The sequence below is a fragment of the Muscardinus avellanarius genome, assembly GCF_963383645.1.
Source record: "Muscardinus avellanarius genome assembly, chromosome: 10".
Classification (NCBI taxonomy): Eukaryota; Metazoa; Chordata; class Mammalia; order Rodentia; family Gliridae; genus Muscardinus; species Muscardinus avellanarius.
In genome coordinates this window covers 29,688,851-29,704,308 of record NC_137796.1, presented here as the reverse complement: position 1 = coordinate 29,704,308, position 15,458 = coordinate 29,688,851, and the positions used below count along the sequence as shown (strand labels likewise).

The 15,458-nt window shown below is 45.2% G+C and overlaps 1 protein-coding gene across 1 annotated transcript; it reads right to left on the bottom strand.

The window, feature by feature from the left end:
• Nucleotides 1-11,792: 11,792 nt before the first annotated feature.
• LOC308268188 (protein UXT-like) lies at nt 11,793-12,266 on the bottom strand (the record flags this gene model as incomplete). Its single annotated transcript, XM_080703289.1, has 1 exon — nt 11,793-12,266. The coding sequence occupies one exon, from the start codon at nt 12,264-12,266 to the stop codon at nt 11,793-11,795; it is 474 nt and encodes a 157-aa protein (XP_080559415.1).
• Nucleotides 12,267-15,458: the final 3,192 nt, after the last annotated feature.

The following is a 15,458-nucleotide window of genomic DNA, read 5'->3' as shown; positions in this document are numbered from 1 at the left end:
AGCCTTCCGTGAGGCAAGGCCGCTACTGAGGCCTCCAAGGCCAGTATCGGAGCCTGCTGAGATGTTAGGCCGGTGCTGGGGCCAGTGAGGCCAGCATCAGAGTCTACCATGAGGCAAGGCCGGTGCTGGGGCCTCCAAGGCCAGGATAAGAGCCTGCTGAGGGGTTAGGCCGGTGCCGGGGCCAATGGCTGGCATCGGAGCCTGCTGTGAGGCAAGGCCGCTACTGGGGCCTCCAAAGCTGGGATTGGAGCCTGCCAAGGGGTTAGGCCGATGCCAGGGCCAGCGGCCAGCATCAGAGCCTGCCATGAGGCAAGGCCAGTGCTGGGGCCTTCAAGGCCAGGATAAGAGCCTGCCAAGGGCTTAGGTCAGTGCTGGGGCCAATGGCTGGCATTGGAGCCTTCCGTGAGGCAAGGCCGCTACTGAGGCCTCTGAGGCTGGGATCAGAGCCTGCCTAGGGGTTAGACCAGTGCTGGGGCCAGTGAAGCTGGGATCAGAGCCTACCGTGAGGCAAGGCCGGTGCTGGGGTCTCTGAGGCTGGGATCGGAGCCTGCCAAGGGGTTAGGCCGGTGCCAGGGCCAGTGTGGCCGGGATCGGAGCTCACTGTGAGGCAAGGCCAGTGCTGGGGCCTCCGAGGCCGGGATCGAAGCCTGCCGAGTGGTTAGGCCAGTGCCGGGCCCATCGGCTGGCATCGGAGTCTTCTATGAGGCAAGGCTGCTACTGAGGCCTCTAAGGTCAGGATCAGAGCCCGCCGAGGGGTTAGGCCGGTGCTGGGGCCAGTGAGGCCAACATCGGAGCCTGCTGTGAGGCAAGGCTGGTTCTGGGGCCGCTGAAGCTGGGATAAGAGCCTGCCAAGGGGTTAGGCCGGTGCCGGGGCCAATGGCCGTCATTGGAGCCTTCTGTGAGGCAAGGCCACTACTGAGGCTTCCGAGGCTGGGATCGGAGCCTGCCAAGGGGTTAGACCAGTGCTGGGGCCAGTGAGGCCGGGATCGGAGTCTGCTGTGAGGCAAGGCCGGTACTAGGGTCTCTGAGGCCGGGATCAGAGCCTGCCAAGTGGTTAGGCATCGGAGTCTTCCATGAGGCAAGGCCACTACTGAGGCTTCCGAGGCCGGAAAGTTAATCACCAAAGAAGCATGGGATTGAGGGAGGGGGAGGGAAAGGGATGGGGGCTGGATGAGGGCTAATTGGATGATGTGTGCTTGTATAATCTCTCAAGTCTTGTATTCCAATGTGATCGAAGCCTGCCGAGGGGTTAGGCCGGTGCTTGGGCCAGGGAGGCCAGCACCAGAGCCTACCATGAGGCAAGGCTGGTGCTGGGGCCTCTGAGGCCGGGATAAGAGCCTGCCGAGGGGTTAGGCCGGTGCCGGGGCCAATGGCCGGCATTGGAGCCTGCCGTGAGGCAAAGCTGGGGCTGAGGCCTCCGAGGCTGGGATCGGAGCCTGCCGAGGGGTTAGGCCGGTGCTGGGGCCAGCGAGGCCAGGATCGGAGCCTGCCGTGAGGCTAGGCAGGGGCCAGGGCCAGCAAGGCAGGGATTGGAGCTCACTGTGAGGCAAGGCCGGTGCTGGGGCCTCCGAGGCTGGGATCGGAGCCTGCCGAGGGGTTAGGCTGATGCCAGGGCCAATGGCCGGCATCGGAGCCTGACAGGAGGCAAGGCCGCTACTGGGGCCTCCGAGGCTGGGACCAGAGCCTGCCGAGGGGTTAGACCGGTGCCGGGGCCAGCGAGGCCAGGATCGGAGCCTGTCATGAGGCTAGGCCGGTGCTGGGGCCTCCGAGGATGGGATCGGAGCCTGCCAAGGGGTTAGGCCGGTGCCGGGGCCAATGGCCAGCATCGGAGCCTGCTGTGAGGCAAGGCCATTACCGGGGCCTCTGAGGCCGGGATCGGAGCCAGCTGAGGGGTTAGGCTGGTGTCGGGGCCAGCAAGACCAGAATCGGGGCCTCCCATGAGGCAAGGCCGCTGCTTGAGCCAGCGAGGTCTGGATCAGTCCACTGGGTAGCCAGGCCACTACTGGGACCGTCAAGAGTGGGATCGGTACTTGCAACACAGCATGCAGAGAGAAATATCGCAGAAAATATAAATCAGATGCTTCCCCTAATCAGCAATAACTAGGAGGAAAGGGGCAACAGGAAGAGGTCAAGGTATAGAAAGGGCCCTATAGTGAAGCAACTAAGGTGACCAATCAGAGGGTATGGAATAGGGGAGGATGGAGCCTCTTTAAAACGCAGGAGATACATAAACAAATGTATCAAAGTTAATCACCAAAGAAGCATGGGATTGAGGGAGGGGGAGGGAAAGGGATGGGGGCTGGATGAGGGCTAATTGGATGATGTGTGCTTGTATATCCTCTCAAGTCTTGTATTCCAATGTGATATATGGTTACAATGCACCAATTTAAAAAATAAATAAATAAAAAATTATAAAAAAGAATTTAAGAAAAATCTCTTGTCCATCATAAATGTTATTTTAGACCCTGATACACAACAATGTTTAACATCAAAAGCCCACATAAATTTTCCTTTATTAATAATAAAAAAGCCATAAGGCTTTAACTGCCATAGCAAAGATTTCTACCAGATCTTTGATAAAAGATGGGCATTTTTTAACCTTCTACTTCCTCTGTCTTAGAACCTATTTACTCTTTTTATAGCCAAAAAAAAAAGAGAAAAATTATTCAAAGATTACAAGATCTTGCTGATCTTCACAAAACCCCATGATTTGGTTTCTTCTGATTAACAGGAATTAATTTCTCTTCTCCATTAATGAACACATTTGAAATTTCTATACATCTTTCTAATTGACAGTGTGAAATATGAGAACACAGGCTTAATATTTCTTACTACAGACTCCTTGTGACTTAAACTCTGTAAGTTTTTGTAAGTACTTAAGTCTTTTTTATACTTTTATTGATGCACTGTAATTATACATCAAATGAGGCCCAAAGTAATACAAACATATATACACACAGTACTTGGTGTATTTCCCTCTGGATCCCGCCCCTCCCCGTACAGATTGGTAGTGATACTTTCATATACCGACATAGCGTTATTTGAATTGTGTCCTCCATTAATTATCTTTCTTTCCCCTCCCTAACACTGTCCCCCAAACATTTCCACTATTCTGCCAGGCTCTCTCCTCATTTATCTGAAATCTTCTTTGTTTCCTCTTTTCTTTCTAGTGACCACATAGAAGAGAAAATATACAACCCTTTGACTTTCTGAAACTGGTTGGTCTAATTTAGCATAGTATTCTCTAGATCCATCCATTTTCCTGGAAATGACATAATTTTCTTTCTCAGTTACTCAAATATTCATATTGGATAAGGCAGAAAATGAAGCCGAGCATTAGTTTCCTAACCTGTAGAAACAAGACTGCCAATAACAATTCAAACCCTGCAGGGTTGCCGTGAGGATTATAGGGCACAATGTGTAATGTACCTGACTGTTAAAAGTCACAGACCTCTGGGTGGGCTTAAGCGGGGGCAATGGCAGCACCACGGACAGCTCCTCATAGCCAGCATAGCCTGCTTCATTGGACATGGCCTTCCTATCCTCTAGCCGATGGCTGCCTCACCAGGCAGCCCTGCTCTCTGGAGAGGGACTCTGTGGTTCTGAAAAGGACTATTACCACCTCTTGCTTTTTTGTGTCAAGGAAATCATCCTTTTCTCCATTTTATCTGAATGTGCAACCTACATCAGTGGGATCTGAGTTCTCAGGGATCTTGCTGGATTAGATACTTGGCTTTCCTTTTAGTGGCCTGTAACAAAGTTTCTACCTGACCTTTTTTTTTGTGTGTGTGGTACTGGTGTTAATGGAAGCCCTTCTATCTTGGGGCTACACTCCCAGACCTATTTTATACTTTTTATTTGGAAACAGGGTCTCTTAATCCTGCACAATCCTCCTGTCTCTGCCTCCCAAGTGTGGGGATTACAAGCGTGCGCCACCATGCCTGGCTTTACCTGACCATTTTTTATAAACCCTTCCTGGATGTGAGGGCAGGGAATTTAGGGCTCTTTGTAAATCTGGCTCCATCCTTATTATATTCCTTGACTAACATTCATTTCCCAGGTGGAATAATCTGGCCTTACTCTGTGCCTTCTTTGGCCTGGTGTGTGTGGGTTTCAGGATACTTCCCTACTACATTTAGGACAGGCAACTCCCTCAAGTGAAAATACCAGCCAAGCCACTATCTTTCTAAATAAAACACTGACTAAATGTTAGCAGGCTTCTTTGTCGGAGCGGGGCAGAAGCTGCGAGTAGGGCTGACTTACGTGTAGATGTGCTCTTTGATGAGTTATCGGCTGCTCAAGTTCCTACCACATGCCACCCACATAAAAGTATGTGCATCTATACCCTGTACTGCACCCCATCTCCAAGCCAGGGTTCCTGATTCCATACTGTCGGAACTGCGTGCAGGAACACAGCAGGCTCTGTACTTTTGCTCCCCCCAAAAAAAATCTATGTAAGGCTCAGAATTTTGTAAGGTGAGTGTTTGTCATTGATTGACGTTAGGATTAAGTGCCTCCTTTTAATTTCTAATTGAAGTGAGGCGTGGTTGCCTGCCTTGAGTGGCTCTTAACACTTCAATTGTCAGCTCCTCTGCCTCCTGCTAAACTAGTTCTGTCAGATAGTGAGAGTTTGATTATTATTTATCAGTTTTCTATACAGCAGATCTTGTTACTATCTCCATGGGCAATAGTAAGAGTCTCACACTAACTTTTGCCACCATTTTTTCTCTACCTTCAACCCAGTTTGCTAAAAGCTGCTAGATTAATCATTCCTGAAGTTTATTCAAGTTCTGCTTAAAATCCTTTCTTTTAATGGCTCTATTCTGCCTACAGAATTATAGACAGACCCTTGACTTGGTGTTCAGTATCCTTCATGATAGGGCTTCAACCAACTTTTTCTGCTGTTATTCCTAAAAATGCCCCCCCTGTACTAAGTGGATTGGTTAATAATTCCCAAACATGTGTGCCTTTACCCACACTCCTTTGTCCTTCTGGAATGATCTATCCTTTCACATAAAATCTCCCTATTCTCCAAAGCCACCACAAACCTCATTCATTTGTACAATCTTAACTAAGTAACAACAAAGGCTAACATTTATGAAGCACTTATAATATGCCAGGCACTGGGATAAGTACATCACGAGGATTATATATAATTTATTCCTAACAAAAACAACATGCATTGCCTTTATGTTGCGAATGAGGAAACAAAAGTTTAAGAAGTTGGGCTTCTTGCCTAAGATGTCATACCTATTAAACGTGAAGCAGCACTCAAAGCCAGGCATCCTGAGTCCAGGGTTCACACCTTAATCCACCCTTCTGTGCCACTACACCCTCCCCACAGGCACCCAGCCGACCATCACAGCACTTACTTTATTTCATCTCTATACTGTATTGCAATTATTATTTGTTAGTCAGATTTCTGTCACTGTGACCAAAATACCTGACAAGAACAATTTAGAGGAGGAAATGTTTGTTTGTCTCATGGTTTTGAAGAATTCAGTCCCTGATCAGCTAGCTCTATTGCTCTGGGCCTAAGGTGAGGCAGAACATCATGGCAGAAGGGTGTAACAGAGGAAAGCTGCTCAGCTCATGGAAAGCAAAAAAGGTAGAGAAAGAAAGAGACAGAGACAGAGACAGAGACAGAGACAGAGGGAGGGAGAGAGAGAGAGAGAGAGAGAGAGAGAGAGAGAGAGAGAGAGAGAGAGCGCCATGAGGGAAGGGGCTGGGGAGAAGACGAATTCTTCTTGGACATACTCCCATTAATCTATATCCTCCAACTAGGTGCCGCCTACCAATATTCCATTCAGAAATCAATGGATTAATCCACTAATAAGGTCATGGCTCTCAAAACCTAATCTCTTCCCAAAACCCCACCTCTGAGCACATGGGACTTTAAGAAACATTACAGATCTAACCCATAATTATCCACATATTGGTCTCCCCTTTCCTCACTCTAGAAGTTGAATGCATTACTAACGTTGCCCTATTCACATATATTTGTCTGTATCTGTAGCCAGCACAGATTTCAGTTCCTGAAACTTTTTTGTTTGCTGGTACTGGGGTTCCTGGAAGCCCTTCTACCTCCGGGCTACACTTCCAGACCTATTTTATATTTTTGAAACAGGGTCTCTTACGCCAGCACGGCTGGCTTCGAACCTGCGTAATCCTCCTGTCTCCGCCTCCCAAGCGCGGGAATTACAAGCGTGCGTCACCATGCCCGGCCCAGTTCTTGAAACTTTAGTGGGGGAAATTCCAATAAGAAGAAAGGGGTTGATGATGTAGATATGGATGAAGGAGTGAATCTGCTCTGCCTTCAGAGGTTCATGACCATGAGAGGAGAATGACTAAATCTCATTGTAAACACACCCTTCAGTCCTTGGAGAAATGCATATTTGCTTGTAGGCAGGCAGACAGGCTACATCATTGTAGCAAGCAGAGCCAAAGCCCATCTGCAGGGGGCTGCATGTCCCAACTAGCTTTTTTTCCACCTTTGTCCAAAGGGACTATGATGGGATAATAGCAAATGCATTCAGAGAGCAAAAGTCACAATGTGGTTTGCCTCAGAGGAAAAAAATGTGTGGCCTGAAGGAAGCCAGCCAAACCTCAGGCTGAGGCAGAGCTTCCTGGAAACTGGGGTCAGAAGAGTGAGGACACGACAGAGGGGGCAGGCTGGACAACCCACCAATGGGGTTCCTTCATATTCTAGCTTATAGGTCAGGTCCCAGCATCTGTGAGTTGAATGGTTGGAGAAAAGAGAAATAAACTCTTCTCAAGAGTGTGGCAGCATAGAGGGAAGGCATGGAGGTTGGTGCTGGGCCCTGGGGTGAGTAACAATAAAGGCATTGCTACTCTAGGCCTGATGGGGAACCTGAAGCTAGAGAAGCTATTAGATGGAAGCAATGGCCTTCAGTGAAGGGACATGGCCAGCCCATGGCAACCTCAGAGTGAGATTCTCCCCACTTCGTCATCCTCTCTCCTTCTAATCTCTTCTTAAACTTCCCACTGGCTGAACATAGTCAAAGGCAGAAGGTAAAGAAGGCCACTGATGTCACACATAGACATCAGTCTCCCTAGGCAGGGTTGAACAGGGTAAAAAGCAGACCCAGGGGGAAAGAGGAAGACAGCCAGGCCAGAGTCATGGTCAAGCCTCAGTTGACTGTCAACAAAGTATAGACTATCAAAATTATATTCATTCATATTATAGAATGAAATGTGTCCCTACTCCTTGCCTAAATACAAATGTTGAAGCCCTGACTCCCATTGTAACTATTTTAGGGAAGTATTGAACATTAAATGAGGTCATTATGACTGGTGTCCTTATCAAAGGAGGAGACACCCAGGATGTGTACGCACATCAAAAAGGCTACGAGAAGACACAGGGAGAAGGCAGCCATCTATAAACCAAGAAGAGAGGACTGAGAAGAAACTGAACCTACTGACACCTTGATCTTGGACTTACAATCTCTGAGAGTATATGAAAATAAGTTTCTGCTATGTAAGCCACCCAGTCTGCAGCACATTGTTAGTCAGCTGCCTAGCAGATTGATACTGAGCTAGAGGAAACCTTAGAGGTCATTTCATTTGATACTTATTCATAGAAGAGGAATCTGAGTAGCAAAAGAAGATGTGACTTCCCCAAGGTCTCAGAGATTTAAGTGCAGAATTTTGACTAAAATTCAAACACATAGAGTACTAAGCCAGAGACTCCCATGATACCAGAAACTACAAGCCATAAGCCATGAGTTAAATCCAACTTGCTGATTTATTTTGTTAGGCTGTACTCAGTGTCTCATCTTTAACTGAATTAGTTTCTAACTTTGAAAAATCAGATGTTGATGAGTTTCTCATCACTATGACAAAATACCTTCAATAATAAACTTAAAAAGAGGACAGTTAGCCAGACATGGTGGCGCACACTTGTAATCCCAGCATTTCTGAGGCTGAGACCGGAGGATCGCGATTTGTGGACAGCCTCAGCTACTTAGTGAGGCCCTTTTCAACTCAGTGAGACCCTGTTTCAAAATAAAGAATAAAAAATAGAGCAAGGGGTGTAGCTCAAAAGTCAAATGCCCCTGGGTTCCAGACCCACACACACACAAAAAAGAGAAAAGGTAGCCAGGCATAGAGGCATACACCTGTAGTCCCAGTACATGAGAACCTGAGACAGAAGGAGCACAGGTTGAAGGACAATCTCAGCAATATAGGGTGACTCTCAACAACCTAGCAAGACCTTATGAAAGAAAAAATAAAAATGGCTGGGGGTATAATTTGGAGGTAGAATGCCCCTGGGTTCAATTTCTAATACTACAAAAATAAAAAAAAATGAAAGTTTATTTTGGCTAATGGTTTTAGTCCACATTCAGTTGGCTCACTTGTTTTGTGGCCGGTGGTGAATGCAAAACATTATGGCAGGAAGCGAATGGTGGAGCAGAACTGCTCACCTCATGGCAGCGGGAAGTGGGGTGGGGGAGACTGGAGTACTCCCCCAACAACCTAACTTCTTTCCACTAAGCCCTACTTCCCAATAGCGATTTAGGCCAGCAACCAATCTGTTAAAACATCAGCCATTGGAGAAAACTTCAGAAGTTTTTATTTTAATATCTAGATGTTTGAGTGTTCCTTACAAAGCAGAAAATTTGGCAACTCTGGACCCCTTTTTCCCATTCCAACACGGCTGCAGACAGCCAGAACTGGGTCACAACTGCCTATTTCCAAGGGTCTGCCAGTATACTTGCTTTACTCACTAAGTTATTGTCCAGCCCTTAAGAGTACTACACACAGTCAGGTCTTAAATGCTCCAAGCCTTGGGAAACAAGGGGAAAAGGACTGTCCCTTTGAAGATAAACAGTTATTCAGTTATTCAGTCTGAATATTCTTAAAGCAATAAATGTCTCCCAGGTTTGGCATATAGGGGAGAGACCCTATATGTGACCTTGAGTTCAATCCCCAGTACCACAAAAATGTGCATAACTCCATTGACTATATTTGTACATAAGAGAGACTGTGTCAGTGAGAGCAGTAGACTGAATGTGTTCCTCCCCAACCCAAAATTCATATGTCAAAACCTAATTTCCAATATGTTCGTATTAGGAGGTGAGGCATGGTAATGAGATCATGAGGGAGGAACCCTCATAATGAGACTAGTGCCCTTATATTTAAAAAGTCCCTTGAGAAATCTTTTGCCTTTTTCACCAAATGAGGACACAGGGAAGAGGGGACTGTATGTGAATCAGGAGATAGGCCTCACCAGACAAAACTGTGGCTCTCCACTGAATATTTCAACCTCCAAGACTGTGAGAAGTAAATTTCAGTTGTTTATAAGCTCCTCAGTCTTGGTATCTTGTTATAATATCCCAAATGGACTATGACAAGGTGTATGGGGCTGGCCAACCATAAAAGCTTAGAAAATGAAGTGAAGGCAGAAGTAAGCCTGTGGATAACCGCCCAAGGGCCATCCCAGAAGAGAGGGCTGTCATCAGACACACAGGTCCTTCTATTCCCAGGACCAGGAAGATCCACCACACAGTGAGTGCACGGCCCCATCAACCAGTGGAATTCCTTCATAGGCCTTGCTCTGGGCGCATATTCATGAACTACCTCCACTGCATACCCCAGGTTTTAAAGAGAAAATAACTACCCTTTTTCATTTGATGTCTGGCAAATGGAGAGCTACTAGCTTTCTTGCACTTCCAAATACTAGCTTTCTGACTGACTGCATCAGTTTGGGAAGCTTGATGAAGGAGCTCCCACTTCTAGGAATCAACTGGACTCTCCATTCCCTGAAAAATCCTGTTTCTAAGCCTGCAAGACTAAAAGCCAGATGTTCCCCTGGAGTCCTCTTGAGAGCCAACAAGCTGGCCTTTCTGGCAAGTTTCCTCTCATCTCTCCTCTCCTGTCCCCACACATATGCCAGAAACTCATCTTTAGCCATATGGCCTCATTTAAAAATAATAATAATTCAGAACCATTTTAACATGGGTCTTCTGGGCATCGGGACTTAATGAAAAGGAGAAACACTTTGATCTACGTGCCCACATGTGGTTATTTAAATTAATTCAGATGAAATTAAATTAAAACTTCAGTTTCTCAGTCATACCAGCCACAATCTCAAGCATATGAAACCTACCTGTGGCTAATGATTGCTGTGATGGACAGCACAGTTATAGAACATTTCTATTATTGCAGAGTGGTCTTAAGGAGAGTGCTATTGATGATGTAATTCAGAAAGGACACAAAGATAAGTGTGAACCGTGGGACCTTTGGAGGCCATGGCTACCTGCAGAGGCAGAGTGAGCCACAGGACAAGTGAGCAAGTGGCAAGAGGTTCTGGTCAATCTCTCAGGGCCTGACTAACCTCCGCACCTCACCACCTCCCATCTACAGATGAACCTGAATTTCAAGTAGGAGGGAACTCTTCACAGACACTTCATCACTCTCGGGCAGCTGAGTGCCTGTAAAATTCTAAACCTCAGACCAAGCTGCAAACACCTCCTTCCCAGGACCTAACATTTTGACACTTCACAGATGGGACGAGCAGACAGCCAAAGAACAAGCCTTCTCATCCAGATAATCCCACACTAACTTCCCTACCAAGTAACTCGTTCAATCCTCATCAGAGCTTTGTGAGGATGGCAGGGCAGGGTCATTAAGGTCATGCTACAGGTGATTAAAGTGAGGCTCGCCTGATCTAAATAAATTGTACTTGGTGAAAGCCTGAGGAGTTTTAGGTGAAGCTAGGATTTTAGATTCAATTTCCTAACTCCCGGATTAATGCTTCTTTCTCTCCCACCATGTTGCCTCTTTAGAAAAGAGCTCCCAAGATTGAAGACCATTTGCTCCTACATGTAGAACATTGGGATACATAAGGCAAGGGACAGAAAATGTCTCCGTGCCACTGTGCTCTTGATGTAAGGCAAAGGATGAAAACGCAGGGGCAGCCCCGCTTGGACGATGAGTTGCAGGCCTTGGGAAGCTTACATTTCATTTATGAGGAGGGCCTTTGCTTTCCAATCCATCTTGTAGGGATGACGCTGATGCTAACTGCCTCTTTAGTTACCTAAGATGCTAGAATGATAGATAAAATCAAGGATGAAAAGAAAAAACAATCACTGAAAAGATGATAAAAAGCCAGAGGATTATACACCTCCTGCTCCTCAGAATCCAAACAAGGTAAAGCTAAAATAAACAGCCATTTTTCTCAGCCCTTTACTCTTATGAAAGAGATAAATGTCAAAGAAATCAAGCTTACATCAGACAGATTATATATAAATTTTCCCCTGGGAGTCCACGTGTCAGCAAAGGTTCTGCTCAGCCTCCTATATTCACCCAGTTGGTGTCCTAAATAATGAGAATTACTCATAATGATGTAATGAGGCCCTATAAGACCAGAGTGGGCTTCTGAATCACCAAAAAAACACCCCTAGATTTTTATACAGCAAATTCCACTGTAGTACAATTACTGGGACTTTGGTAATCTATGTATAGTATATGTGACAGCCCTTTTTTTTTAACAAAACATTACATTTCTCCTAATTATTCTGGATAATGAAGATTTTATTCTATTATGAAAGAATTATTCAGATTTGACAATGACTTTTTTTCTGATTTGAATTGGGGAAAATTCTATTTTTCCCTGAGTTTTAGCTTTTGGTCTTGCTTTATGTTTCATTATTCTTTGTGATGTGATACCATGAGCAATGTTGTTGTTGTTGTTGTTGTTGTTGTTGTTGTTGTTGTTGTTGTTGTTTTGGCATTCGGGCTCTTTAATGTTGGAGGATGGGAAGAAGCAATCAATGGTGAGGCATCTCTGGGAAATTCTGTAGGCCTTGTAGTTCTCTAAGCCCTTCTAGCAACATGTGGATATGGGCCTTGATATTCATGGAGTCCTTGGTGAGGCTGTTGCTGAGCTCTGTGAGGAGAGAGCTCTTACGATCAATGAACTTGAGTGCTTCTGTGAGTGTCAACTCCAGGAAAAAACCATAACCCAGGGCCACGTAGATGCGTGATGTATCTGATACGACTGTATCAACAAAGAAGTTACAGCCCAAATCCACCTGCATATATAACTCCGGGTGCTTAGCTTCCTGGATCCGCTCAATGACATTTCTCAGTTGAAGGTATTTGGCCAGCTGCTCATATACCTTGTCTCGATGGTCCAGCACCTTTTGCAAGTCCCGCTGCAGCACGTCACTAATGAAGGCCTCATAGCGCAACACTTTCTCCCCCATGGTCTCCACCACCTGCCGTTTAGGGGCCATCGCCATGGTGGACTCTTAGGGCTGCCGGCAATAAGAACTGTTGGTATAATGAGCAATGTTTTAATGAGATGGAGTATAGAAAGTCTCACCAAATTATAACCTTTCAAAGAAAAAAGATCAAAAATTAGAAAAAGATTGTGTGTGTGTGTGTGTGTGTGTGTGAGAGAGAGAGAGAGAGAGAGAGAGAGAGAGAGAGAGAGAGAGAAAGTGCCAATAGTAATGCTTCTTCCAGTAAATCCTGTACCATCAAGTTTCTACCTGTGCATGAAAGGATTTCTAAGACCCCGAGAGAGTTTACAGGGCTCAATCCAATTCTCACAAAGCAAAAGTCTACATCCATCTAATAGCCTTCCCCAGCCATGCCAATTCCAATCTAAGGAAGAAAATTCCTCAATCAAAGACAGGGCAAGTGGCTGACAGGACCAAACTTTATTGAGTGTAATGCTGTCTAATGCAATTCTCCAGGCAATATTTCTTAGCTTTCCTGATGGTTCTCATTTCAGCTTGAGCCTATTGATCTTCTGCCAGATGATCTGGGCAGCTGTGTGTGCTGTCTACTGAGATGTTTCGATCTGTGCCCTGCATTAATCACCCTTCAGTCAAATGGGGGTTCTTTTCCTCCTCACCTTCATTAGAACAGATTGAGCCAGGTGCAGTGGCACACGCTTATAATCCCAGCATTTGGGAGGCTGAGACAGGAGGATCACGGTTCAAGAACAGCCTCAACTATTTAGTGAGGCCCTTTGCCAATCAGTGAGACCCTGTTTCAAAATAAAGAATAAAAATGGCTGGGTGTGGTGGCACACACTTGTAATCACAGCATTTTGGAGGCTGAGACAGGAGGATCTCAGTTCAAGAACAGCCTCAGCTACTTAATGAGGCCCTTTGCAACTCAGTGAGACCCTGTTTCAAAATAAAGAATAAAAAAATAGGGCTGGGGGTGTAAGTTGGAGGTATAATGCCCCTGAGTTTCATCCCCAGTACTACAAAAAAAAAGAATAAAAATAGAGCTGGGGGTGTAGCTGAGAGGTAGAATGTCCCTGAGTTCCATACCTGGTACTACAAAAAACAAAACAAAACAAAAAACAGGTTGTATACCTGGAGGTATATTGATTCAAGGAGGCTGACTCTTACCTTGAGATATCTTTTTCTCCATAAGTAAAAAAGATCCCAAAAATTCATGTAACAAATGTTTTAGTGAACAAAAGAAACTCAAAACAAGGTCTATTTCCTCAAGCCCAGTTAAAGTACTAGAATTAATCTAAACCAAAAATTGTGTGTGTGTGTGTGTGTGTGTGTGTGTGTGTGTGTGTGCGCGCGCGCGCGTGTGTGTCTGCGCATGTGTGTGTTTAGGGAGAGACTTGGCACCACCATATGGAAGTATGTTACACTCTAAATAGACAAAAGTCTTATGATTACATTTTTCTATGCTCAAAATGTGCACTTTTCCAATCCATCTGGATTTCAGAAAAGATTCTCTTCTCTCATGGTCCTTCTCAAGGGACCATGTTCATTTGATGAGAACAGAGCCCTTTATTTTTAATATGTTTTTATTGGTGTATTATAGTCTCACATCATAATGTAAGTCATGTTGACAGTGACATACATGCACACAGCACTTGGTACTCTCCAGGCTGCCTCTCCATCTCCTCCCTTCCCCAAACAGAGTACTGAGATTGGTATTTTGGTAGTAATTTCTTCAGTGAACCTCACTCTTTCCCGTCCCCTTCCCTTAGACCATCTCCCTGATTCCACTGAGGTTTCTCCTTGAGAGAATGGAGCCATTTAGAAACCTGTCTGGACTGTCCAAATCGGTCAGATGTATATACCCCAGTAGAGGCCTGGACTTTACTAAGGATTAAAGGGAGACAAATTAAGGAAATGGGGACTATAAATGCCACACAAATGAACTGCATCAACTGCCACAGTGGCAATATTCCATCATGTACAAAATAAAGCCCAAGGGCCAAAATATCTGGCTCCATTCCAGGATAGCCATCACTCACTGTCCATCCCTAAAAATATATAACCCCTCTTAGCATCAGATAATTTTTTGGAAAATGGAGATGATAAATGTCCATGTCTCTTCCAGAAGAAGTAATTCTATACCTGTGAAAGCACTTTATAATTTATTAAGTCAGTCAGGCTTGACAAGGGAGTGCTGTAATAACAAACAATTCCAAAAGGCTTAATGGTCTAGTTTATTCATGTATAGACTCCATGTCAGTGGAATTTTGTTCCTGATAGTTTCATGGACCCAGGTGATAGGATCTCTATGCTGACAACTGCTTCTAAAGTCCCATACAAAAGGGGAAAAGGTTGTAGTAAATCATGCAGGTTCTTAAGTCTTCCTCCCTGATGTGACAGATATCACTCTGCTTACATTTCATTTACTAACTCAAGACAGATGGCCACACCTAACTTCGAAAGACATGAAGAAATTCAGTTCTACCAAGAATCCTATTATAGTTTGAATCTGAAATGTCCCCTCAAAGCTCATATTGCTGAAGGTTTGATCCCCAACTGGTGGTACTTTTGAAACGTAGTGGAAACTTTAGAAGGTAGGGCCTAGTTAGAAGAAGTGGGTCATTAGAGACATGCCTTTAAAGATATATTTTGTCTCCCCTGCCCCTCACATGACACACACCTCTCTCTCTCTCTCTTTCTCTCTCTCTCTCTCCCTCTCTCTCTCTCTCTCTCTCTCTCTCTCTCTCTCTCTCTCTCTCTCTCTCTCTCTCTCTCTCTCTCTCTCTTTCATGGATGCCAAGAGGTGAGCAACTTCACTCCACCAGGACCTCTGCCTCAACAATGAATCTAGCTGACTATGGACTGAACCCTCTAAAACCAGGAACCAAATAAATCTTTCCTCCTTTTAAATTGTTTTGCTCAGGTGTTTTGTCACAGTGATGGAAACCTAATACAAGCCCAGAACTAAAGTGCTCAGCAAAATTCACAAGGCTAAAGCTTAAGTGCCCTTACTTTCATGACAGTCCTCTTGCAGTCCTCAGAGGCCAAAGCAATTCATTACATGACATGTTAGTCAACTTTCCATCACTGTGACAAAATATCTAAGAATAACAACTTAAGAAGAGCAAAGTTTATTTTGGCACATGGTTTCAGTCCATAGTTAGCTAGCTCCATCATTTCTGGGTCTGCAATAAGGTATCACGTCACAGAGGAAGAACATGGTAGAGCAAA